At 39.2% G+C, this 27,758-nt stretch overlaps 1 protein-coding gene across 1 annotated transcript in view; it reads left to right on the forward strand.

Moving 5' to 3' along the window:
• Positions 1-27,758, forward strand: part of LOC129237971 (uncharacterized) — a 34,870-nt gene continuing 7,112 nt past the window's right edge. Inside the window, exons 1-10 of the mRNA XM_054872982.1 lie at positions 1-27; positions 4,958-5,161; positions 5,237-5,379; positions 8,747-9,328; positions 9,394-9,691; positions 11,069-11,188; positions 11,259-11,427; positions 14,176-15,480; positions 17,749-18,650; positions 21,888-22,577. Of these exons, the coding sequence (XP_054728957.1) occupies positions 1-27; positions 4,958-5,161; positions 5,237-5,379; positions 8,747-9,328; positions 9,394-9,691; positions 11,069-11,188; positions 11,259-11,427; positions 14,176-15,480; positions 17,749-18,650; positions 21,888-22,577 (4,440 nt within the window). The remainder of the gene's footprint in view (positions 28-4,957; positions 5,162-5,236; positions 5,380-8,746; positions 9,329-9,393; positions 9,692-11,068; positions 11,189-11,258; positions 11,428-14,175; positions 15,481-17,748; positions 18,651-21,887; positions 22,578-27,758) is intronic.

Here is a 27,758-nt window from a genome sequence, read left to right on the forward strand (position 1 = left end):
ATGATAAATACGCGCAAATACATAAACGTAAATATCCAAAAATATTTTCTTAACTAAATAAATTGATTCATTTAAAAATCTTCGAAATATTACCCATTTTTTGGTTCCCTAAACTCTCAGGTAAATGGCCCTTGGCAATCTTGTAGCATTTAACCCTTGAATAAATAGCAATGAATAATAGAACCTTTTTCATATTATTAGCGAATTCCGGTTGCTTTTTTAACAGAAGGTAAATATACCCATTAGTGGATATGTATATAAATATTTTCCATAACCTGGTTGGCAGCTACATACATACGCAGCAAGCATACATACGTACAAACAAAAGCATGCCGAAAATCGAGCATAAATGAGCCTTGAGTAGCTGTCATTCAATCCACTAGGCTTTATCTCTGCTTGCTGGCTCACGCTGCGCTTTGCGAATCGTTTAAGAGCATTAAAAATTAATTCGATATGAAAAGCGAAAATTTGTGGCTGCTGGGAAGCTGGAGAATAATGCTTTTTATAGGCTGAGTCTGTTGCAGCTTTTCGACCGAATTGGCAGAACTCAGTAGTACGCAGCTGGTTTCCCCCGCTCCTTGAACAAACAGTCGTTTTAACAGCCAAACAACAGTCAATTAGTGAAGACAAGTGTCTTGAGTATATTTGCTTTTTTTTTTTTGTTTTTTTTTTCTTTGTTTTTATTTTATGCATTTTTTTTTATTTTATGATTTTTTTTATTTTATGAATTTTTATTTTATTTTTACGTTCTCACACCGAAGTGATTAGTTTTTCCTATTCGAATCGTCCGCCAAAATTATTTTTTGCTCATATATAATAATTTTGTTGACTGCAATTTAATTGCCTTTTTTCATTTTTCAAATAATTGAGTCAAATAATTAAAGTTTATTAGTGTTATAAGGTAGTATACAAGATGCACTAACCAATGTGTACTGGCTTGTGTCTGGTCGAGAAGTCAAGAAGAAGAAGCGGGCTCATGCTATTTGCTGCGTTGGTTCATGCTGCACTCGGTGGCTGCCTGGCGCAGTTTTTAGCAACAATTTTGATGATTTTTATAATTCCATTAATTTGCTTGTTTCTATGATTTCCTGTATGTCACTACTTGTTTTTCTCGATTCGCATGTACAAATTTTAATAAAAAAATCCCAAGTTATGTATAGAGGAGTTTGTTGCAATTTTTTACGATTTATTTTACTTGAAATGTACTGAAATTTGCGTCAGTTTGCATTTGATGATTCTTAATAAGTTTATTACTCCTCAAGAGAGCTTACTCGAAAATCGTAATTTTCAACAAATATCGGGTGATGAGATAGGAACTGGCAGCGCTTCAAGCTGTTGGTGATAACGCGGTGCTGTTAGGCGTGTTCGTTTCGGTGCTTCTTATCGTAAAATAACTGTAAATAAAAGAAATTGAGACTTATATACAGGGTTTGATTGAAAAGTAATGAGCCTTCCCGCGCGGAGCTTCTGCCAAGCGATCAACCGTATCGGCTGGTGGGGGAAAACGATTGTTGGACCTTCCCCTTCCACTAGAAACCGGTCCCAGTTCGCTGGCAACAGCGGTGCAGTCAACATCGCTCCGCGCGTGAAAGCTGTTTTAAAAGTGTGTTGGAATTTTGCAGTGGCGAAAATGCAGCGATCGTTGGAGCAACGTTACTCGATCAAATTTTGCGTAAAGCTAAACAAAACGAGTACCAAATCCATTGGGCTACTCAAGCAGGCTTACGGGGACCAATCTCTGTCCAGTGCCCAGGTAAAACGGTGGCACAAGTCGTTCAAGGAAGGCCGGGAGGACGTCGACCAATGTGACCCTTCATCACGACAATGCGCCGGCGCAACCCGCCTTCCTCTGCACCTCTGCATTGGCCAAGATGGGGGTTCCGGTGCTTCCCCACCCTCTCTACAGCCCAGACCTGTCCCCTCCGGAGTTCTTCTTGTTCCCGCGCCTGAAAAGAAAGGCGTTTCGATTCCATCGAGGCGATCCAAAAAACTGTGACAGCAGGATTGAACGCGATTCCGGCGGATGAGTTTAAAAAATGTTGCCTGCAGTGGAAGGACCGCTGTCAGCGGTATATTGACGCTCAAGGGTCCTATTTTGAAGAATATTAGTTGTATAAGCCAAAAGGTTTAATAAAACTGCTTAAAAAAAAGAGGTTGTCTGTAAAGTCGGTTTACTGACGATAGTTTAACGTGATAACGTCATAAGAAAATATTGATGGAATGGTTGCAATTTTCAAAACAAAATTTTAATTATTAATTATTTGTTTGATAGATATTTTGTATGGATATAGAGGAGGAGGTAAATGGAATTGAAATGGAATAGGTCAAGTTACATTTACACAAACGTGAAAAATGACGAAACATTTATCAAATTCATGAAAGATATCTTCAATTTCGATTGTGCATCAGACGTTAATAAGTCAACAACACTAAGAGGCACCATCATCGATTTGCCTTTTTCAAGACACTTTACACTCGAAACACTCCCTTTCATTTCCTACTTTTTCTATCATCGTCCTATTCCCAATAGAGAAATGGTTCATTACCATGCACACAGGAAGAAGGCATATGCAAATACAAGTATGTGAATTTATATACCTACATAGGCGCATATACATACATATACATACATATATATGCTCACTCAAGTAGGACAGAGCCAGATGTCGAAAGTTGCCGAACGCGGAGGCCGATTGTGCTCTTTGTCGTTCGTTCCGCGTTCTCGCTTGCAGTTCAAGCACATTAGCTTACATTTGCTTGCGTACGGAATAGATTCGTATATTTGATATTTTTCATATGACTTGTATGCATCTTTACATATAGATTTGTTCTTTTTGAAAATTGCGCGAAATTGTATATGTATATGCATGTTTATATAATATACATATATTAGTATACAACATATCTTATAAGGTATAAGGTAAATATTACCATACATTATTTCCTTCATATATAATATAATAAAAAAATTAATAATAATAACATTAAAGCAACAGGTATTATTAACAAACTTGGCTTTATTTTAAATTCTTCAAGTAAATCAAATTAATAATAATCAATAAGAAGGCATATGCAAATATATACAAATACGTGAATTTATATATGTACATATGCGCATATACATACATATATACGCTCACTTAAGTAGGAGAGAGCAAGATGTCGAACGTTGCCGTTCGTTTGCTTTGTTCGTTCCGCGCTTCGCTTGCAGTTCATTCAAGGTAACGGCAATGAGCAAGGTAACGACAAATGAGCAAGGTAACGACAAATGAGCAAGGTAACACTAATGAGCAAGGTAACGACACATTTTTTCGTGCGTGCAACCGAATGCAAGCCGTGCAACCCAATCGAATTATAAGACGTTATCACTTTAAAATAAGGCTCATTTCTTTTCAATCAAACCCTGTACATTTTGTATTCTTAATGTTTGTTCACTGTACCAACTAGCGCTTCAGCACCTCTTTTGTTGCAACATCCTCGCTACCAACTTCTTAAATGGTTATTTACAGCATGACCATATCCAGTCCAAAAAATCGCGTTTCGAGAAGTCAAAAATCAAGTCTATGCTCCCTGATACGGCTTCCTTTGACTTCTACCTATTCGGAAAATTGCATTTGGTCATGAAAGGAAAACGTTTTGTGTCCGTAGAGGCCATCGAAAGGCTTCTATCGACATCCTGAAGGACATTTCGGTCAAAGAACTGAAACACTCTTTCTAAAAGCTTTTAGATCGGGCAAAACGGTGTATCGAGGCCAGAGGGAACTATTTTGAATGAATAAACTCGCGGTTATCAGCGCAAAGCTCCTGTCGTTTCTACTTTAGCTCAGTCTTGTTTATTTTGGACTTCACCTGGTATATCTCCATTTGTTTCCAAGTGACTTTGAATTCTATAAGATAGGAATTATAAATATAATTTAATAGAATACACAATTTTATAGTAGGGGCTTACACACCGACCTCGTTGCTTCGTTATTTGGCAGTTTTAGTTATATTATATTAGTTTGAGGGGACAGAAATCCATTATTTGTGCGTAAAATTTCGACGAAACCAAAATTGCACGTAATTACCTGTTACGCGATCGGCACCATAAACACCATTCACAATTCCAGCGGCTTGGCTTGCACTTTCGCCTTTACCAAAGAAAAAATGTAAAATCTCTTTCTTCCATTGCTAATACCCTGTAACTCACAACTGAATACAGGAACATAATTTTTTTGCGTAAAATGTCACCTTGACAACGAGCGAATACTTTAAATAATGTGATCGGTGCTTTACGAGATATCGATCACTACAAGCATCTACCGAGAAAATAATGGATTCATTTTTCCCCAAACTAATATTTTGGTCTTAAAAATCCAGCAAAAGCACCTCAGCGCCAAATTACGAAGCGCCGTGGTGGCAACTTTGGCAATTTGATCGGTAATTGGCAAAATAACAAACAGCTGTTTGTTAATTGGCGTTTGATGATCAGGCGCGAAGTTTAAGTTTAAAATATCATAAAGTGAAGAAAAAAGTGTGCAACTTATTTTTACAGTAAAAAAAAGTGATATATCAAAGATATTTTCATCCAATAGATGAAACGAAGCTCATTCGCCAGAGATTCACCTGGTGCGAAAAAGTGTACCAAACTAGCAGAAATAAGTCAAAACGATTCTTCACTGCAAAACATTTTTGTCGAGCTGCCAACTCACAAACCGCCAATGTAACGAAGTTGGTGTGAGGTAGCCCGCATGTTTTAAAGCAATGCCTAGTTTGATTTCCAGCCTTGAGCTCAACTTGTTGAAATTAATATTTGCATTTTGACGGCCAGAAACAAAATATACGAAAATAGCGAAAATAACGAAAATAACTGAATTAACTTCGATTAACAAAAAAATCAGTAATTAATTAATAAACTTAATTTTTTTTCATTGTTTCGTTCACTTCTTTGCTAATTGTGATCTTTTTCTCATTTCAGGATATCAAAACTGTTGCAACTCAGCTAGAAGAATACGCCACCCAGTGCTTCAAGGATGTATCCGATTATTTCCTACAACTACACAACTTCCTACAAAATGAGGAACATCGCATTTTAGAAGACTTACATTTCCAATGTATGGAACCCCAGCAGACTATTCGAGATGCATTTGGAAGACTAGGCGAGTCACAGAGTATTTTAAATGTAAGTTAACCTTTTCAAATAAACCTAATTTGTATATAATTGAATGTAATTTTTATTCCACTCTGAATTAATTAGAAAATGCGCACCGAATTGGAACAATATCAGCGAGGAGTACCTGTGGATATACATCTACGCAATGTGTTCGATAATTACAATGCCCAATTAGAGCAGATTGAATGCCATGTACATATTTCAGAACTTACAAAAAGTCCTTTCACGTGAGTACTACATATATTTATGTATTTACATATAGGTATACAGCCCGCGAAAGCGAAAAAGCTGTAGCACCTCAGTATTTTGACCAGTTTTAAACACTTTTCAAAAATCTATATAAGTCCAAATTTCAATTTTTACTCAAAAATTAGAAAAAATCGATAAATTTACATTAAGATTTAAAACCTTTTTTATCATAATTTAAAAAAAGATATGACCCATTAAATTTTAGTTATAAAGTGCAAGTTGCAAGTTGCTCGAAAAACCCGTTGATATTTTATAATTTTTCTCCTTGACGGTGTTCCACATTTTCTCTATGCGCCTTTTCCTTTCGCCAAGTGTTTACAAGTGGCGAATAGATGTAGCAACTGGTACAAAGGAGGACATGTCGGCAACGCGCGAAGAGAGCTGCCTTAAGGCACCTTTATGGTCTAGAGACGTGAAAATTGAAGACGTTAAAAATTGAAGAAAAACAATCGGTATCAATTGAAAATCGTTTTTATTCATTAGATCAATTCTTCAATTTACAAAAAAAAAAAAAAAATTTAAATGACAATAATAAAAAATATTGCTTCCCCTGACGTAACCCCTGCCACTGGCATAACTGATTGGGCAACTCAGGTACGTCTAAAAAAAAAAATCGGTCGATTATGCATCAGGAGATATAGTATGTCGCTATGATGGGTAGCAGATTTACAAAAACCAAAATTTTTTTTCTAGATATTTTCTCTGTTTATTGGATTTTTTTCACGTTCTCGCTCTTAAAAAAAGTAGAAAAATTTATTATAAAATTATAATTCTGCTACCCGCGAGAGCCACAAGTCTACTCAATAACATATTAGAAATTTAAATCAATCGGTTCTGTACTTTTTGAGAAATTACCAACGCCAACTCGGAAAAAATAGTTGCGAAAAAAACACGGTTAACGCGCTTATACCTGGCGTCGTACTCCAAACCGGTCTCGTTTTAAAGGACTGTAACGTCTAAACTACAACGAATTTCAATATAAAAATTTGCAAGTATATTTTTGAAAGTATAACATAAAGAAAAATCGATTTTTTCGAAATTCTAGACCAGAAAGGTAAGGCACCAAATTACATGTGTTAGTAAGGCAGTGCGGTATACCAGTCTAATGATCTACAGCCATACTCGCTAGCGGCGAATTTTACTCGATAACTTTGTTGTTTCTTTCGCATGCAAATTTTTCTTCAAGTTAATCGAGTAAAGAGGGGAAATAGCGCATAGAAGAGACTTTATATTTCCATCAGGTAAAACACATATAAGAAATCAATGACAATTTTTAGCCACTTCTAACTTCATTGTGATTTTTTTTTTGTAGACGAAATTTGACATTTTCTTCCATATAACAAGTTTTCGAAATTTTTTTTTATACTATTCACCAAACTGTGGCTTGGAAAGTTTAGGACGTTTAGAACACAAATGATAGATTTACCAGGTTTGGTCATTAGCTATGGTGAAAAACAGAATTGTGTGCGCAACTTCAGCTGCCAAGTCACCGAGTACTCGGCAACCAAATTCTGTCCGCTCATTGCGTTATATCAGCCCATCAGCTGATCCTATCAAATGCGCTGAGAGCCTGTTAACGGTCTAATAGTGGCCACACCTGTAAAAATCTTTTAACCTTGGTTTAGGACACCCACCATATTCACCAAACCTGACATCCATTTTTAGAATTGCTTTCAAGAATGCGGTAAACTCCAACTAAAAGCATTGAACTATTTAATGATGAGTTTATCATTATTAACTCATATCTCATATCTCAGGGAATTCTTCTCATATTTGTTTTCATTTCTTCTCGTTGGATAATTATAAACATTCCACTATTTTTATATAAAAAATTTACTTCAATTTAGTTCACAACAAAAACCATATAACGGAAAATTTCAAACTTTGTATAAAATTTTTCAAAATTTAATCAAAACTGTCAACTCTTTAACCAGAGTTTTCAGAATTTTTCTACGTATGCAGTTTTATAGCCCATTGAATTTCAGTGCGAAGGAGTGCAAGTTTCAAAGGTCTACAAAATACCGTTGATTTTAGAAATTTTTGTTTGTTCACGGTGCTAGGCCATTTCTGCCACATAAACAAAAATTTACCTTGCACTTTGGATGGCAGATAAGGGGAGTGGCACCTCAGCGAAAAAAATTATCAAACAATTAACGATATTTAAAGTTAAACTGGAGTAGGTCTGCATTTGAAAAGAAACTCCATGAGTGTACCTTGCACTGGTACACAAATAGCTCGAAGGCCCCAGAAGCGATAGGCGCTGGAACCAAACGCTCTGTGCCGATGGGCAGTTTTCCAAACATCTTTCAAGCGGAAATCTTTGCCACCTGTCTATGTGCAGAGATAAACTTAGACAGAAATTTCCAGAATAAGCGAATTGCCATTCTGAGCGACAGTCAGGCGGCACTCAATGCCCTATAGTCCTGTGAGATCAAGTCTTCACTGGTCCTTGAGTATATCGAGAAATTTAATCTATTAAGAACGCACAATGGCATCCGGCTAATGTGGGTTCCAGGACACAGGGGTATAATTGGGAGAGAGGCTGCAGACTCGAGAACCCGAGCAGTTCCTTGCCATGGGACAACGCACCATCAAGCAGACGCATAAGAGTGAAGAGCTAGGGCTAAGGGAGGTTTGCAAGCACCAAACTATGGGACTACACCAGGCAAAATCCCTACTGGTAGGGTACAACCAAAAGAGGTTTAAAAGACTCATAACCCTCCGCAACGACAAACTGAGAATGCTCACGGGCACTCTCACAGGGCACTACAGACTGCGTAGTCATCTGCAGCCGGAAGCAGGCACATACGCTCAATCCAACCCAGCTCTATCGTAAGTTTAGTAAGGGAACTGGGTCTCTATGAGGTACTGTGATGAATAGAGGACACAAAAAACCATGAGGTCGAAGTATAAACCTCATAAAGGATCTGTTTATCTATGTAAATGAATTTTATAATCACTTGAAGTTTGTACTTGATTGCAAATTCAATGGACTATAATGCTGCAGGTCGCATCATCAGCATGGATGATGGTAGGCTACAAAAAGTTCTGCAGGACTACAATGCTTTATGCTCAAGACAATTCGCTACAAATAAGCCCCGTGAATATTTAACTTCCTTCCATATTATAAAGGGCCTTTCAACCTCGAGTTTCCCTTCTATAGTCAAATAACATATCCGGTTATAAATTAACATATCCAATTTTCTTGGTTGAAATCACCGAAACGAAACACTGCTAAAAAGAGACTTGAACTTGAAAAACCCTTCACCACTAAGAAATTTGAATCTTCCCAAACCACCGTTTTCCTCTTGTCTACTTACTAACTTTAAACATTTTTATTTGCAGTTTTGAGGTAAAACACGATATGCGCAAAGATTTTTCACAATTTTTCAGTCTCAATTACGTCGATCCAAAGATCAGCTTACGCTTCACGCCCGTCTATAGTGATTTAAATCAAACTTTCGGCGAAGTAAGATCAGATACATCCGATGAAATGGATGTTGACCGTTACACTGAAAAGCACAAACGTAAAAATAATGAAAAGAATAAAAAGAAACGACAAGCACAACGACAAAACGACAACGAAGATGATGTCTCCAATAACGACAACACTTCGGATACGGAAACACAAGTCCCGGTACTGCGCGACAAAGGGCTGGTGCGCATCAGCTATGTGAAATCGCCAGAACATTTCTATGTACAAACTAAGAATGCAATTCGCCAAATACGGGAACTTTCAAATAAATATGTAAATTTCATGCAAACCGATGTAATACCGAAAGTTATCGCTGAAGGCCAATGCTATATGACTTATCATGCCGATGATAATCAATGGTATCGCGCTATGGTGAAGAAAACACTATCACAGGATCTCTATAAGGTGTTTTTAGTCGATTTCGGCTTGCACGTGGAAATGCCAAAAGAACGGTGCGTACAAATAAAATTGATGATGAAAATATGCAGCTTTTTTTAATTTTCTTGAATTCTTTCAGATTCTGTGAAATCGATCGCAAATCGCTTAACGTTCCCTTCGCTGCCATCCGTTGCGCCATAAATGATATAATGCCGGCAGGTAAAGCATGGAACGAAGAGGCTAATAATTTACTTATAGAAATTACACGCAATCAATTTGTGCGCATCAGCATTATCGAACGCATCAAGGAAAATATACTTTCAGTTGATCTAATCACTACTTCGGGCGAAGAAACGATTTCGGTGCGGGATTCTTTTTTATACACCGGCCTGGCGCGGGAGAGGTCAGGCGAAGCGAACATGCCGCCACCACTTAAGGTAATATAAGTGCATATATGCATAAGTTGTAGTGCAGATACTGAGCTGTTCTTCTTTTTTTAACTTTCAAATGACAAATTTGATATTAAAATACTGAGAAGCGATTGTTTTTTAAGCTTTCAAAGTGTGTGGTCAAAAACTTCTTAATTCTAATGAAATAGGAAAGCAGAAAGGTTTAACAGATCGCGAAAAGGAGCAAACCGATATCTTGACATCAGAGGGACTCGCAAATAGCCAAATCGCCCAAAAGATTGGTTAAAGTTGTGGAACTTTACGTTAAAGTAGATGCCTCCTATGGTACGAACTACAAAGGCAGAGCTGCGATGGTTTTGGCACCGAAGGAAACTCGCAAAATCCTTGCATCAAATCCCGACCTTCTAACAGCAAAAATTAAAAAAATGGCAAATATTGCGGCCAGCAAATCCACCGTTCGAAGGGCTATTCTAAAAGCGCGATATATGAAGCATAAAATCTAAAAATCTACCTTTGAGTAAATCTCGCAAAGAACGCCGCCTCGTTTTTGCAAGGGACCCGGAGAATGGAAAAAAGTAGTATTTATGGACGAGAAGAGGTTCAATCTGGTTGGGCCGGATGGGTTTCCATGACTTAAGAAAGGAGGAAAGGTACTTGAGTGCGTCGTAAGACAGCCACTTAACCTTTCGTATCATAATAACAGATTTCGCGACTCTAATTGTTCATGGAAATGGCATTGGTGATTATTGATTTCAACATGCCTGCTACTGCACGTCTACTGAGCTCGACGCAGAAACAATTTATGAATACCATTGTTTCCAAAGCGATTTATCGAAAAATGTCGATTTTCACGGATCACCTAAATTGCGCGATTCAACGTCAGCAGACTTTGATATGTGGGGTTATTAGAAGTTCAGGATATATACGCCAAAAACAACGAGGTTTTCTAGCCCAATTGAAAGTCAATATACGAAACCGCCGCCTTATTGGCCGAAACATCATGACCAACACCGAAAAAATAATGCGTTTGGCCCCCAAGGTGACCCTTTCCGCGATAATATCTTCAAAACGCAGTTGAAACAAATCTCTTTGAACTGAAATAAATGAAATCGGAGATGTTCTAAAATTTTTGAAAAGCACACACTGGTTTTAGGAGAGATAGGGAAAGCTCCCTACGCGGCATCATAATGGGCTATGAGCCTGAGAGTGCCCCACAGACAACCGCTTCAACCTAACCCAACCTAAAATAAATGATTATAGAAATGAAAAGCAAAACCCAAAAAAATGTTTTAATGTTCTTTTTCAGAAGCAAATATATATGCATAAATACATATAAAAATATCCTATCAAAAACGTATAAGTTTATGATATCTAACTAATATCTAACACCTTTTTTTCCTCCAGAAAATATCTCCCACGGCGCGTACAAGTCAAAGATTGCCGAAACATTATTTTCATAATGGGGATATGTTGGTTGTAAAAGTGGGATATATTGAAAATCCGCATATTTTCTATGTTATAAAGGTATAAACAAATGATTTCCAAAGCATACAAAGAGAGTGAGTGATATTCATTAAACAATTTTCATTTCCAGATGGACACTATTGAGGCAGCACAAAGTCTGAAAACCAATTTGAATTTCAAATATTCGGACTCGACTATGACATTGCAACCTATTTTTGTGGCTCCACTACAAATGTGCTGTGCTGTACATATCGAGGATATATGGCACCGAGCACGCGTCGAGGAAATACGCGGCGGTGGTAAGTGAATACTAAGTTTTATAACTCGGTTATTTATTTTTCAGTATGTATGTATACACTTGTAGTCAATTTTATAAACTCACTTTATCTTTAAAATTTGAGATATTTTTCGGGTTACATCGTAAGCAAACAAATTCTCAAACGATTTTGAGCGACTTCAAACTTACACTTCGTTATACTAAAATTGAATGGACTTTAACAATGCATACCCAGAAAATTCCTGAGGATTCTAATTATTGCATATATATTTTCCTGTGGTCTCTAGGAGGAACATAGGGCCTCAACAAACAAGTTAAAGTTAGGTTTAATCCATGCAAGAAAATTGATTGTCATTCATGGCGCTTGAAGCGCTTCTGTTTCAACTAATCGTCTCCACGTTTTGGATGGTCTGCGTCGCCTGCAATTTCCTTGTAGGCACCAGTCTAAGGCTGCTTTTTCAATATCTCCGTTAGACTTCCGAATTGTATGTCCAATCCATTTCCATTTTCGTCGTCGAGTATCGAGATAAACAGGAATCTGCTTCGTCAAACTCCAAAAGTCAGTGTAAAAGATGGTGTTTGGCCAGACAACGCGCACAATTCTTCGGAGGCAACGATTAATGAATGCTTGCAGAGTTTTTGCATCGCACATTGTCGTATTCCATGTTTCGCAGCCATACAGAACGACAGACTTCACGCGTGATTCTAGGGTTCTTAATTTCGTATGCCTGGATAATTACGAAGATCTCCTAACTTTGTCTAACTACCAAATAGAGTGCGACTTTTTGCTATTTGATATACGCAAGCTGCGGTTCTGTGGCGTTGAGGCAAATCTTCCTTGTCTTTGCAATGTTAATCCTCAAATCTGCTTTAGCTGCGCAATCGCTTACAGCCACCTTTTTTGACTGTATGTGTGTGAATTTGTGTGGCAACAGACAGATGTCATCAACGTAGTCCAAGTCTTCGAGGTTGCCGTACAAACCCCACGAGATACTGCTATTAGCCGTGGAAGCTTGCTGCATTATTAGGTCCAGCACTAGATTGAACAGAAGCGGGGATAACACGCATTCCTGCCTTACTCCTGTGGAGAGTGGCCTCAAGCTACTCAGAAGGGCATCCGACATCCATTTGTTTATTATGTGCGCGATGATTTTGTTCACTATGCTTAACAATGTTATACCTCTAAACATTTTTGAATTTACATAAATTTCCTTTCTCCGGTCGGAACGTAATAACACCTTTCTTAAGCTCGTTGAGATTCTTTTCAGAGTTCCACATACCCTATGATAAAGGAAGTACACGTCGTGCACTCACTTGAGGGTTAGTTCTGGAGAAGATTTGAATTTATGTTGTCCGGCCCTGGTGCTTTATTGGCATTTAGCGCTCCAATGGCTTTTATAGTCTCACTAACAAGTTCGGTAGAGATCGCAGGTGAGATATGTATCCGCAGCAGCCTGTGCTTTGGTGGCAAGATTGTCGCTCCAATTTCTTTTGTCTTCTCTTGGACTTTTCTTGACTTGTTTATCCATGTCGCTGTATCGTTGCTCCAAGGCTACTTTTGAGGAGGGGGCCTACTAAACACCATCTTATATGGGCTAATGGGAGCGGGGGCGCGAATGTAAAGGCGATTCCTCCCAACTGTCACGCTCATCTTCTCGTGGCACCTGCTGTTTAAAAGGAACGAGGCTCTTACGACCGAACATAGGCGGTATAACCTAAAAAACAGCGAGAAGAAAATGGCATTGCCTTACCTCCCATGCCAGCCTGAAGGCAAAGCCGGCAGCCCCGGAATCAGGCTCGGACGTGGAAGGCTAATCTCCTACCCATCTTAAAACTCGCAGATTAACGAAACCAAAACAAACTAGGAAGACTTTGGTAAGATATGATAGGTGACAATTTTTATGAATTTTGTGCAAAGCTTGGAATTTCGATTTATAAGATTTTTGGTAAACAATGCCAAGACGCATTCATTAAAGGTGGTGGCACTAGACCAACAACAATGTTTTTTTACGTTTGATTGTCAAATCAAAGTATTGGCAAAGTGGAAAAAAATAACGAATTCGCCTTGTTTCACTCTGGGCTGACAGCCACATGGTCACGGCGAAAGGAAAAAAAAATTCAGCTGATATACCGACACCACCTTTAATACATAGATTCGTCTTGAACAATGCAATATATTTTTATTGAAAAAATTTTGCATACAGAATATTGCGTATAAAAGATAAAATGAGCACAAGTATATACATTAGGGCGGGTCGATTTAAAAATCGCTCATTGCTCTGTGAAAATCGTATTCTAGGGATCAAAATAAAAAACTTTGCCGAAGGAACCATACCTCTAAAACGAATTCTGATGTCCTTCAATTTGGGTCGAACGAAAAATCCCACTTTGACCCATTTAGAGTGCTCCAATCGAGTCCAAATGTATGACCGACCCCCACTAACTTTGGACGGCCGATCCACCCATGCCAGTGGCACACCCCCTGAAACTCCCCTGGGGGGTTCCCCATACAATCATTTCAAAATATCACCATTTTTGGCCTTTACATGAGAAAAGAAACTAAAAAGTTCGACCCAAATTGGGGGACATCAGAATTCGTTTTAGAGGTATGGTCCTTTCGGCAAAGTTTCTTATTTTGATCCCTAGAATATGATTTTCACAGACCAATGGGCGATTTTTTTGCCTCCCCACAAATCGACCCGACCTAATATACATATATTACTTCTCCAACCATTGAAAAATGAAAATAAAAACTTTTCTATATTTTCAGGCAAAATTCTTGTACACCTCGTAGACGAAGGTTCACAACAAATTGTTAATTGGCGTCAAATTTACCCACTTACCAACAAATTTCGCAGTCAAAAGGAGTTCGCCATCAAATGCGCCCTAGCCGATGTCGAACCGTTGCAAAATAATAACTACGCCTGGACTGCTGAAGCCATTCGCGAATTTAGCCAACTGTCTGCCAATCCCACATTACAAATGACCATCCTCTCATCCAGTCAAACTACATTCCGAGTATCATTGCATGTTTGCAAAAAGCATATGGACATCAATATTGGCGCAATGCTTGCCAAGTACGGGCACTGCATATCGACTGGTGAGAGTTCGCAAGTGGTGGAAGTTTTGAAAACGCCAAAGAAACGCTTGAATTTACCTATGAATCCATTGACAGATGGCTTGCCGGTAAATATGAATTTCAAAGACAAAGACATGACATTGCAGGGCAATAACCCACATACGACGGACGCCGTAGCGCGCAGTAGTAACCCTGTAAAGGTGCTCAAACGCACACCAGTCAATGTTATGCATATCGCAGATCCTGGCGAGTTTTATATAAATATTTCCAGTCTCACAACAGGCATTACCAAATTTCACAATCAATTGCAACAGGCACAAAGTGATGAACAATCAAATGCATCGAGCTTTTCATTAAGCTCGCAAAATACGAAAAATTGGTCTGTTGGCGAACGCTGCTTGGTCTATACGAAATATAAAAGTGACTATGCCAAGAATATAAATATTTCATCCAGTCAGCGCGAATGGTATCGCGCTATTATAATTTTGATAAAAACTGAAGTCGAATGTCAAACTTATACGGTATTTTTGCGTGATATCGGTGCTACCATCGCAGGTATTACCGGTGATCAGCTGAGAGTTATAGATCATCAGTGGGATCGCGTAACAAATGCAGTGTATCGCTGTCACTTGGCATGCGTCGAGCCAACCGGTGGCATGTCGACATGGTCCCATTCCGCCATCGATTATTTCAAACACACTGTCATCTCATTTGAATCACTTTCCGCAACTATGCAAGGTAAACGCACGCCTGATTCAAACTCACTACCCATTGTGCTTTGGGGTACAATCACCGAAACCGAGGATCCCTTGGCGCCTTGCATATCGAAGCATTCGATAATCAATCGTATTCTAGTGAAAGCCGGGCTTGCACATTCGGTGCAACGCTTGGACGTTACAGAACAACTTGATAAATTGCTGCAAATGGAGTTGGCGGAAGGCGAGATTACCATGGAGGAGTGGAATAAGAATTTCTCGGCTAATGCCGCGATAAAAGGTGAGTTAGTAGTGGGTTAGAACTTAAAACTAATTCAAATTTAAATTATTGTTTTTTTTTTTTTTGTTTGCTCAGCTTTCCCGTTCACTGGGTTGCTAGCTCTCGAAATTTTGAGTAAAAGTGGAGCAAAAGTAAATTATAGAAAAGCATTTAGTTTTCAAAACACGCTCAAGGGTGCATCGGTATGTCTAGGACTAGTGTGACATGAAATTCTTCCTGACATACCGCTTAAGTCAGGACATCGTATTCATTGGGGCAATGCGCGCGACCATCCGAGACCGATTTACCGACTTACATGTTTTGGTTTCATGGCAGGAAACGTATAAACTGATGAGGCCGAGTAGCATCACCTAAACGATACATTAATGGAGAATTTGAAATGCTTTCTTTCTAATGAGGTGGTGATTATGAAGCAATTAATGTTTTGCAAAGAACTAGAATTTTCAAAGCGTCACAACGGGAGAATAGCATTGCAGCCTTCATTATAAAAAAGATTGGATCGACGGAATATGCCTCCAATAATTAATTTAAATAAGTACAGATAGTTTCACAAGTAGTTAGTAAACAAAACAAACAGACCTTGCGATCTAAACTCCCAACTTATGTGGGTAAAGCGTAAGTACTCGCATGTTCCAAGTTTGTTTTTAGTCATCTTGTGATTTATGATGAATTCAACTGAATGAAACTTCGCAGCTTTGCGCTCGGTTTTAAATTTAAAAATTAGTTCAGAAAATATAGGATTTATTAGTTTAAATTAAATCATTTTTTGTTTTAATATCAGACTTGGAAATTTCTGCTAAAAACTTCTATTTTGTAGCATATATTTATTTATTCAAATAAATATACATATATATACGAGGGGAGCTCAATAAGTACCCGTGTTAGAAATGAAGGCACCGTTTTTCCAAAAACAATTTTTTTTTTATTTTTCAATATAGTCCCCTTTTTGAAAGATACACTTCTCCTAACGCTCCGGTAATTTTTTTAACCCTTCAAAAAATAGGATTTTTCAAACTCTCCAAAATACGCCTCTTTCTCGGCGATGACTTCCTCGAGCAATTTCTTCATGTTAGGAAACCAAAAAAAAGTCGCAGAGAGCCAGATCGGGTGAATCGGGAGATGCGGCAGCAATTCATAACGCAATGCATGCAGTTTGGCGGCGACAACTCCGAACTTCTTTTCGGCAAATGCGGCCTTTCCTTCAATTTTTTTTGAAAGCGGTCCAATAACTCACTATAGTATTGTCATCCATGAGAATGATGCCGTTCGCATCCCAAAAAATCGTCGTCATGACCGTTCCGGCCAATGGGACTGTCTTCTTCGTCTTCTTTGGAGCAGATTAATCGAGAGAAATCCATTGTTTTGATTGTTGCTTAGTTTCTGGTGTGTAATGATGAATCCAGGTTTCATCAACGGTGACAACTCGACGAAAAAAATTTCTTCGGATCTCTCTCAAATTGCTCCAAACATTGCTGCGAAGTTAACAGCCGCATCCGCTTGCTGTCCACCGTGAGCAATCATGGCACCCATCGAGCTGACGATTTTTACATCGTCAACTTATCATGTAAAATATTAATTCACACTCCGGCCGACACACCTATGGCCTCTGCTATTTTGCGCACTTTCGTTCGTCGATCAGCGAGAATCAAATCGTGGACTTTTTGAATGATTTCTTCCTCGGTAACCAAGTCTGCCGGTCGTCCTGGTCGTTACTCATCAAAAACGTATGTTCGCCCACGTTTAAATTCGTTGAATGAACCAATATCTAACTGTCGTCATAGATAACGAAGTACCCCCATAGACAGCATCCAACTTTGCTTTGATCTCCTTGCATTTTTTGCCATCCAAAAACAAAAAGCGAATTACTGCTTTTTTCCATCTTAGCGAAAATCACGAAACTCTTCTTACTCGAATAGCTGCCAAATCCAAACTAGAATATCAATCAGACTGAAATTTGTTTTGCTATGTGAACTATATTTACATTCTGCATAAAATATGTTATTTATATTCAACGATTAATTTAAATTGATTTTTTAAACAGTTTGCAATTTTTTTCCATTTAAGTAAAAACTTACGATTTTTACCAAAAGCGAATTAATTTTTTCCACTTCTTCACCTTCTTAAATGCAGCCTTCGATAATGTCACAAGTAAGCAAACCTTTAATAATTGAATCATGGTCTACTGCCATCACCTTTAATCAATGCACCTTGACTAGAAGTATTTATTCCTTTTTGTTTTACTTTATAACATTCATTTTCCCTTTGCAGAAATTGATCGTTGTGCACAACAGCCAACCAATGACTTCAATAAATGGAAGGACACTGATAATTTTGTAAGAGCTGATGAGCGGCATGATGGCGAACACATACCTCAGCTGAACTTCATCTTGGATATCGAAATGAATGATGAGGCCAGCAGCAAACCCACGGTTTTCACTGCAAAAGCACCTGAAGCTTGGCTGCACTCTAAACCAAATGATAAATCAATTTTCGCCGCCATACCAACATACGTCGACTATGAGGCCATTATTTACTTGCACGATGCAAACGATGAGGACTTGCTTAACGAAATGCGAGCACACTTCATGAAAATTTACAGCGAATATCAATTGCCGAACGCCTTCGTCCCCACCTACACACCCGGTCAGGGTTGTTTGGTGCGCTATCATGTGGATAAGCGTTTGTATCGCGGCATTATACAAGAACTAAAGAAAGACGATTACATTGTACAATTTATTGACTACGGCAATGTCGAGTCAGTTAAATATCAAGACTTGTATCCGTTTGCGCCATACCCGAAGTTGCCGCGTATAGCACATAAATATCGTATTGGGGGTATATGTGCCAAGGCCGATAACGGTGTCTATACCACAGATGTGCTCGATATTATACATGTCACAATTGTGGAAAAACTTGTTTCCGTACGTGTAGCCGCCGCCGAGCTACAAAAGCCGATAAAGGCGTGTAGTATGCGTTTGTCCAAGATGGATGTTGCAGAGTATCTCATTGAAGGTGGGCATGTTCTGCGAGAAACTGCGCAAGGTCGTCGCACAATTAAGCCACAACATAAGAAATTGAAACCGTTTGCTAATATGGAGTTGACCACTGATAATGATGATGACGCTGATGGCGCTGACAAAGCTTTACCGGACATAAAAGCGGATACAATTGTGAGTATAAATATGGCAAAATATGTTTTTGTACAACAATGATAGCCACTGTAGTCTGTAATTTAAATATCTAATCTCTATAAAAGCGTTTACTTCCATACATACATCTACTAAACATTATAAGTATGTGCAGGGGGTCGAATTTCGGTCTCAATTCGCAACATACGACAGTCCTTTGAAAAGTCCATACAAAAATAAAAACTATGTACTTAATTACAGTCTGTGTCAGAAAACAGGAACCGCGATTATTCATAAAGTATAAAAGATATATATTTAATTTTTTTTTTACCATGAAAGTATGTACAGAACTACGAGTCGCAATTACTCAATAAGCCGTGTTGTATCCAATCGTTGTCGAGTATAGCCTGGCATCTCCTTCATGCTTTGAACCAGCTTTTCTGCGTAGCTCGTCGACAAACAGGACTAGATTTTGTGAACTTGACGCACCAGTTGCTTTAAATCATGGATTGGCCTTCCGGCAAAATGCCTTTTCATAATTCCCAACACATTTTCAATGGGGATGGCGTCTGTGGACTGGGAAGTCTAGCCCAATACTGTGGCGCCATTTTCTTGTTTTGTTGTTTCTCATTGTGTTTTTCTGAGAGCAGTGATTTCGATGATGTGAGACAGTAGGATATGTTCGCCCCCTTCAGTCGACGTTCGATGGTGTGGTGATTCTTCCATTTTCGCACCATTTTCTTGCCACATCCTCGTTACCAGCTTGTTTAACAGTTATTTACAGCAACACTATATCCAGTCTGTGCGGTTCAGGAACCTTATCAGGTTGTTGACATCTAAGTCAGACAGCTGTTCCAGACTCTCGAATAGCGGTTTATCCAGGGTTAACATTCTGTCCTTCTATAGGGCAGGGCATTCGCAGAGGAAATGGAAGATTGTTTCCTTTTTCTCCGGTTGTTTACAACTGTGACAGTATATGTTGAGAGGGATGCCCATTTTGGCTGCTTGTTCTCCCACAGATCAAAAGCCAGTTATGACTGCCGTTAGTCTCCAGGCGTCCCGTCGTTTCATGTTTATCAATGTTGACGTTTGCTTAAGGTTGTAGGTGGGCCATAAAGTTCTGCTAATTTTGCACCTAGTGCTGTGAATACCGATTCTGCAAGAGCTTTATTCATGGCAGATCCCCTTCTTGCCAGTTCATCCGCTTTTTCATTTTTCATTACCTTCGATGCTTCGATGTCCCGAGACCTAGATTAAAGTAACTTTATGGTTTTCGCTCAAGGTGGTAAGGCTAGTCCTGCTTTGTTCCACCACTTTAGAGGTTGTTGTAGCTGAACCCAGTGCCTGGATTGCAGCTTGGCTATCCGAAATAATAGCGATATTGTCCTTAAAAGAGGGATCTGCGATTAGTAGCCTACAAGCTTCCCCAATCGCCAGTACTTCCGCCTGAAAGACACTGCAAGCATTAGGGAAACGCACAGATCTTTCAATTTTAAGTCTATGAGAATATATACCAGCTCCAACACCACAATCCATTTTACTGCCATCTGTATAGACTATTGTGTCGAACTTGTTTAGTGAGAATCCCTTATTCCATTCTTTCCGAGATGGAAAGAGAGTGACAAAATGTCTACTGAATATTACCATCGGGACGATGTAGTGAAGAGGACTCTTCGAGGTATACTGGGTTTGTCGCAGTAATAGACTGGCATGGCCATGAGCTTTTTCCTTCCAGCGACCCGCTTCATTTAACCTAAATGCACTCATTGTTGCCTTCTTCTTGATATGTAGATCTACCGGAATTACGTGTGTCAGAGCTTTCAGGGCCTCCCTAGGACATGGTCTGATTGCACCGGCTGTTATTGCACAGGCTGATCTTTGTATTCTTCTAAGTAATTTGATGTTGTATTCTCTCTCCAGAGCTTTCCACCAAACTACCGAGCCATGCGTTAAAATTGGTCGTATAACCGCCTTATACAACCATAATGAATACTTGGGTTGTAGACCCCATCTTCTTCCTAGCAGACGTTTACAGGCATATAAAGCGATTTCTGCTTTCTTTACCCGTTCTTCAATGTTTAATTTCCAGCTAAGTTTGGAGTCCAGAATTACCCCTAAGTACTTTGCACTGGGTGAAAGTGAGAGGGTTTGTCCGTTAATGCTTGGAAGAGTAAAAATTGGTATCTTATATCTGGTCGTAAATAGCATGAGTTCTGTTTTACGCGCGTTTAAACTTAGGCCACCGCCTGTAGCCCAAGAGTTAAGCTCGCTTAGCGCCCTTTGAATGATCCCATGGTGTTGATACTCACATCTATTCCCTTTTTAGCAAGAACTGATCATGCTTGGCGTAGTCACAAAGACGGGTCTCGCTTAAAAAGTTGGACGATCACTTTATCCGGCTCTTTTGTCGTCACTCGCTTCAAGCGCGCTCGGAAATGTTATCAACATTTTTGTACACCTTATACCGCTGATTCCACATCACAACAAACTTTTTTGACTTTTTAATTACTTTTGCAGCCGTGGCGTAAGATAATTTCGGCCCTTTCAAATGCGTGCATAATAATACTGCCTCAAAACGCGTCGCGTACTTCTCACTCATTTTTGTTTGGTTACGTTAACGGGAAAGTTTCGAACGACACTAACCTGAGTTAACACTGGCGTCGTAGCCCGTGAGTGGGACTATTATGTAGCAGAAAACAGAACGAAATATATCTTGAAGTTACAAGAGAAAACCGGTTCTTTTCTTCTGACCCAGACTGTACTTTAAAATAAAACAACAAAAAAATCGATTATTTGAAAAGTTCACGGCGGTTTTACTCCTTAAAGAATTTTTTCCACTTCCACATAATTAGGAAATTTTTTCAACTAAATTTAGCTAATTAAATGCGCTCTCTATTCTGTTTCTATGCACACGCGATTTTACTAAGGAGAATTTAAAAATAAATTTTATCCAACTGCATTGGCTGATGGTGTTTCTAATTATGTGGCTACCAGTTTTTGTACTGCTCTTCGTAAGTATTTAGAAAAACAAATATTTTTTTTTGTTTTTTCTTTTTTTTTGTGTAATTAAACGATGTGTTTTTTGTCCATTTTTTACGCTCTTACGTTCGTAACTTGGTGCCCCAGCTATGAAAAGTTATTAAAAAAAATTAATGAAAAAATGTCAAAAACACCTCAAATTATTTTAAACTAAGTTTTTAGTTTATCTTATTGTAAAAATTTGCAATTCATTCATTTTAATTAATATCAATTTTTTCATATCTACTTTCATTGTCATAGTTCCAATTTAAGTACACTAAACACCATCACGACCATGATGAGGACATCAAAGTTACCGACTCGAGCGACAGTGATAACTCAATTGCAAGTTTCCTCGATATGCTGATTGATAATTTAGACGATCACGTTCACCTAAATAGTGATGAATGCGTTAATGACGACCTAATGCGTGATGATCGCATGCCAACGATGACAACGCCAGCACAGGCCGCACATTTGACACTGCAACAGGAGCAAACACACCAACAGACATTTGTGCCACCTTGCAAGAAGCGCATGTTCGACACCAACGAGTACAAGCAAATGCATAAACAAATGTTGCATGAAAATTTGTATGGCAGTGAACATTTTATGAAAAGTGAATTGGCCGCCATACAAAGTGACAATGTTTGCAGTGGCGGTGACATGAGTGCAGCTACAGTCGCTGGCATTTGGGGTATTGGAGATGATGACGACGATGCCGCCGTTGTAGAGTTGGAACAGAGTTTTGCGCTAAACTACTGGCATACCGTAGACGATGATACAGAACGTCAAAAGGCTAAGGAAAAAGAAAAGCATGTGGAGAAAGAGATAAAGAAGGAATTGAAGAAGGAGAAGGCAAAGGAGCAACAACAGAGGACACTAGAGAAACCAAGGGGTAGAGAAATAGAAATACGCGACAGTGCCAGCTTTGCGCTACGACCACGGCAGGTAAGTTTGTGTTTGGGTTTATTCAATTTAGACTTAACTGTCTTATTGACTATTTGCCTAAGTTCCGTGTATCTATTGCGTGCGCCATTGGCACACATTCAAGACCCGTACTTTTTTCATGTGCTCTATAATTTCGTTGAATATGAAAGATCTGAGCACATTCCCAATGTGAAATCAGACAGTACGGGAACGACCCGGCTTTTTATCCAACCAAGGATTGTCTGAAAGAATTTGGCTTAAGCCTGGGAGCTTCTAGGTTAAATAGAACCTGTGGTAATACATTTGATGGTAGTACAGTGCGCGAAATTTGTTTAGCCGCGATCACGAATCGGGGGAAAATAACTGTTTATGTGACTACACTTCTTCTTCTTCATTTACTTTATACAATTTAAAAGTAACAGAATTTTTTTTTTTTTTAATTTTGCCCTATATTTGAAAATAATTCGCGGTCTCTAGCTACTTCCAAGAGGGGACCCACACGTTGTATACTGGTGCACTGCCTTATGTTCCTCAACCAAGAAAACTGCTTCGCTCGATATCTCTTCTTCCTTTAATCAATGAGTTGCAACCGTTCATATTTCGGGTTTTGTAAAATATGAAAGTTTTTCGTTGTTGTTGTTGTAGCAGTACCTTTGCCCTGTCAGTGTATCGCAATCACTGATCGTCTTCGCCTAGCTCATCTAACGGTAGGCCCAGGAAACTAGCTGTTTCGACGGGTTGGGCCCAGAGGGAGAGGGGTGTTCGGTGAGTAGGTTTGATGGGGCATGTGAAAAGGTGGTTAGTGTCGTGCGGGGTGCATTCACATGCTGGACATATGTTTAGTATGTCGGAGTCGATTCTGGATAGGTAGGAGTTTAACCTGCTACAATATCCAGAACGTAATTGTGCCAAGGTTACGCGGGACTCTCGGGGAAGTTGGAGCTCTTCGTCTGCGATGGGTAGTGGTTGGACTCCGATAACGGCATTCGGGGGTCGGGAGGTTAAGAAGGTGGTGAGAGTCTCCCGATGAATGTCGTTTATGGCCTGTCTGTACACTGTCCGATCTAGTAGCTTTCGGTCACGTAATTGAGGAAGTGCCTCCTGATATGCCTGGGAGGTGACTCAGCCTCAAGCAGATGTCTGCATGGGTGAGACCTGCGGTAGTTCCTGCTATTCTGAGCAGTTTATTATGCTCCTTAACAGGCAGCATTTGGGCTTCAGAAGGCATCCTGTCACGGTCCTTAAAGCAGTGTTTTGGCAGGTCTGAAGCTTCGTCCACCCGCGAATTACTGGTTCCAGGCGACCAGACAGGCTAGCTTAGAAGTCGACAGCAACATTTCCTTGTCTTTGCCGCAAGTGCTGCCGGCAAGCGATTTGAGGGCCTTGTTGCGATTCTGTACTTTAGTTGCAATAGCGGTTGTATGCGCTAAGAAGGAGAGCAAGCTGTCAAAGGTAACTCCCAAAATTTTGGGGTTGTTAACCGTCGGAATTTGTGTATCATCGACTTTCACCTTGAGTTGTAGCTTGACCTCCTTTGTCCAGGTGGTGAAAAGGGTCGCCGTGGATTTAGTGGGGGAGAGTTGTAAATTCCTCGCAGTGAAGAAGCGAGAAAGGCTGGCGAGGCAGTCGTTTACCTTGGAGCATAGGCCATCAATGTCGTTGGATGCACTTGATTAGTTATCTGTCGCCGTAAACCCTTCGCAGTGCTTCTTCGTTAGAAACGTGATCGGTCCATGGTATCTTGAGCAATCTCCGGAAAAGCCATATTTCAAATGCTTCCAATCTACTTATGTCTTACAGTTTTATGGTCCATATTTCCATGCCATACAGCAAAACTGACCTTACATAGCATTTTATGAAGCGCATTTTTAGTTGAACATTGAAGTCCCGACATTTTAGGACTTTGCCATATTTAAGAAATGCGGATCGTACCATTTCGATGCGACATCTTATTTCTGTTGAGGCAATCCAGTTTTCGTTGAGAAGGCAACCAAGGTATCTAATTTATTCACTATTTCTACAGGAGTATTGTTGATTGTTAAATAAGTGTTGTTGTATGTATTTCTTCTGCTAACAACCATGTAATTTATTTTGCTGATGTTGATTTTGAGGCCGTATGGTTGACTGTGCATTGCAACTCTGCCGACCAGTTTTTGAAGGCCAGCCAAGCTGTCACATAGTAGTTGTTATTTACTATATAAGGACGCCATTTACTTTGACACCATCCTTAATGTTTTCTAATACTTTATGAAATGTTATTTCGGAGTAAATATATATTAAAGAGCAGTGGAGAGAGTATGCAGCCTTGTCGAACACCTTTCGAAATCGGTATGTCTTCAGTGTGGTCACCATCAACTGCAATATGCGCTGTTTGGTGGTAATATAAATTTTCTGCTTGGATTTCCTTTTCATCCTTATTCAGAGATGTTAAAATATTGAACAATTTTTCATGTTGCACAGTGTCAAATGCTTTTTCGTAATCTACGAAACATAGAAAGACATATTTTTGTACATCTCTACAATTTTTAACAAGAACCTGGACACAGAATAAAGCTTCTCTTTTACACATTCCTCCATGGAAACCAAATTGCATTTCACCCATTGCTTCTTCGCATTTTTTGTAAATTCTATTGTGTAGAACTTTAAGAAATATTTTTAGGGCGTGACTCATTAGACTTATCAGTCTATATTCACTGCAGTACTTAGCATTGGTGTTTTTCGGAAGGGTAATAAACGTTGATTTCAGCCTATCTGCAGGGTATATGCCTGTAATCATACATGATTGAAGAGTTTAACAACTCGTAGATTCTCGTCGTTTATAAGTTTCAGAATTTCAGATGGAATTTGATCAGGTCCTGTAGCTTTATTTGATTTCATATTTTTAATAGCACTTTCGGTTTCATTTTTACTTATCGGAATACCGGAGAGCAATTGTGAAGTGATACTGTAGTTTGATCTGCTATTATCAGTGAAAAAGGTTTTTATATATTCTTCCCAAATATATTTTTTCTCATCTGCCTTCAAAACAATCTCGTTGTGTGAGTTTAAAAGGACTGGCTCGCTTCTTTTTCTACGTATCCCTATTGTTTCTTTCAATTTTTTGTGCAAATTGAAGTCATCGTGAAGGTCACGTAGTCTTTCGATTTCTTGACATTGGTTAATCGCTTAAAATTGTTATTTTCATAAAGCGTATTAGTAGATCATGTTGTTGTTGTTGTAGCAGCATAAACATTCCCCATACATTTTCGGGGAATGCTACTGAAGTGACAGTCCTTGGCCGGATATAAATCCGGGTCGTTCCGGTAGCGTAGAACCGACTGTCGCGGGAACGATTAGTAAATCATCTACTGCAGTGATTACAAATATTAGCCATATGAAGAACTTAACTGTATCGAAATACTAAAATGTGCATAATATTTTGATAAACCGCGCGTAATTTGATTAACCGCAATCTTATTTTATTTTTTCTGTTGGTAATTGTCTTTTTAATTTTTAAAGAGGGAGAAATATGGCATTTTTTCCAAAAAATGTAAATATCTCCTTAAGCATTTTGATACCAAACGAGTTTTCACACAGTCGAGTGACTGCTTTATTCTAATAGTGAAAGAGATATTTCGGGCCGCAGAACTCAATCGCTCAGGCACCACATTTCTCAAGAGCGTACAATATCATCGGCCTTAATAATCGCGCCATTAGTTCTGACTTTTCTAAGGGGGCGTCCATAAATTACGTGAGGTGTTTTTTTAATTTTCTATACCTCCCTCCCCCCCTGGTGAGATGTCGTGAGATTTTATTCAACCCCCTCCCCCATCCCCCAATCTCACGTGAGATTTTTCAAAATGTGGGTTTCTTATGTAAACGCGTTGGATTGTTATTGTAAAAAGAAAAAAAAATTTGCTTCGTGCTTTTATTTACGACTAGTTAAGACTAGTAATCAATATTGCTGAGAGTTATAAGTGTAATAAAAATTTAACAATAGAAGACTTAAATCGTAACTACAGCGATTAAAAAAAGAATATCTACTCTAATTCAGTCCATGGAGAATCATGCGCGGTTTCAAGAGAGACTATTGGGACCAACATGTCCATATGATTTTCAGTAAAATCATCTGCTCCTTCAACTTCGTTCTGATCTAGCCACTCTAAGCCGTTGACGCTTGCGCACAGTAGCTCATTAGCTCGTCTTGTGACAATCCGTGAGGATCGCACTTTGCGGAACATACGCGCTTGCTTAGCTGGTGCAATGTGAGCTGCTCGCCTGTGCTCTTGTGATAGATGCGAAGTAAATACCGCATATACTGCAGCATCTTTTCTCTAAATTATCACGTATACTTGGGCAATAGAGATCATAAGGCGTGCTGATGAAGGCATTCAGCGGTTGAATGAATGGCGAATGACTTTGCGTCATGTTCTTTAAAGTCCGAAATTGTCAAACGTCCATCAACCTGAGTGATAGGGTATGGAGGAGGCAGAAAACGGTCGTGAAGAATCATATGCAGATCACTCCGGCTTGCGCTGCAGCACTTAGGTCAAGCTCCATATGCAGCTTAGCAATCTGTTTCTTCATAGTATCTTGTGCTGGAGTGGGACGTACGTTAGATGGTGTAGTGTTCGGCATAGCTTCATCCTCATCATCGCTGATCACAAGAAGCTGATTTTGAATTATGTGAAAACAGTGAAGGAAATGACCGCGCTAATATTTTGTAGTTATGATTTTAGCTTATTTTATCAAGAATTTCACTGTTTCAGTTTTTTTATGCTATTAATTGTAACAATAAACTTTATATAAAAAAGTATTTTCTTAAAAAAATATATATTTAACCTACATGTGTCTGGATTCCGGGTCCTTCCTGTAATTCAGCAGAACTCCTCAAACGCATCCGTGTTCAGAACAAGGATCTTGACACGACTCTCTGGAGAGTATACTCCTGCACCAGGCAGAAATCCGCTACCACTTCGGAGACGGGTTCCCACCTGGTACTGGGTATCGATCTTGGGTCCCTCAAGGTGCTTAAGTCAAAGAACGGGTGCCGTCCTCACCTACATCTGGGGCGGATCCAGTTCCGCGTCCAGGATAAGGTGGAGGACAAAGCGTAAATATACTCAGTCTCATGACTGAAGTAATATTTACACAGATTAATCTGCAGCACAGCAAAGCGTCTACGGCTCTCTTGTGCCGTAGGCATGCAAAACTGCAAACAAA

This window comes from Anastrepha obliqua, chromosome 1 (genome assembly GCF_027943255.1).
Source record: "Anastrepha obliqua isolate idAnaObli1 chromosome 1, idAnaObli1_1.0, whole genome shotgun sequence".
NCBI classification, from domain to species: domain Eukaryota; kingdom Metazoa; phylum Arthropoda; class Insecta; order Diptera; family Tephritidae; genus Anastrepha; species Anastrepha obliqua.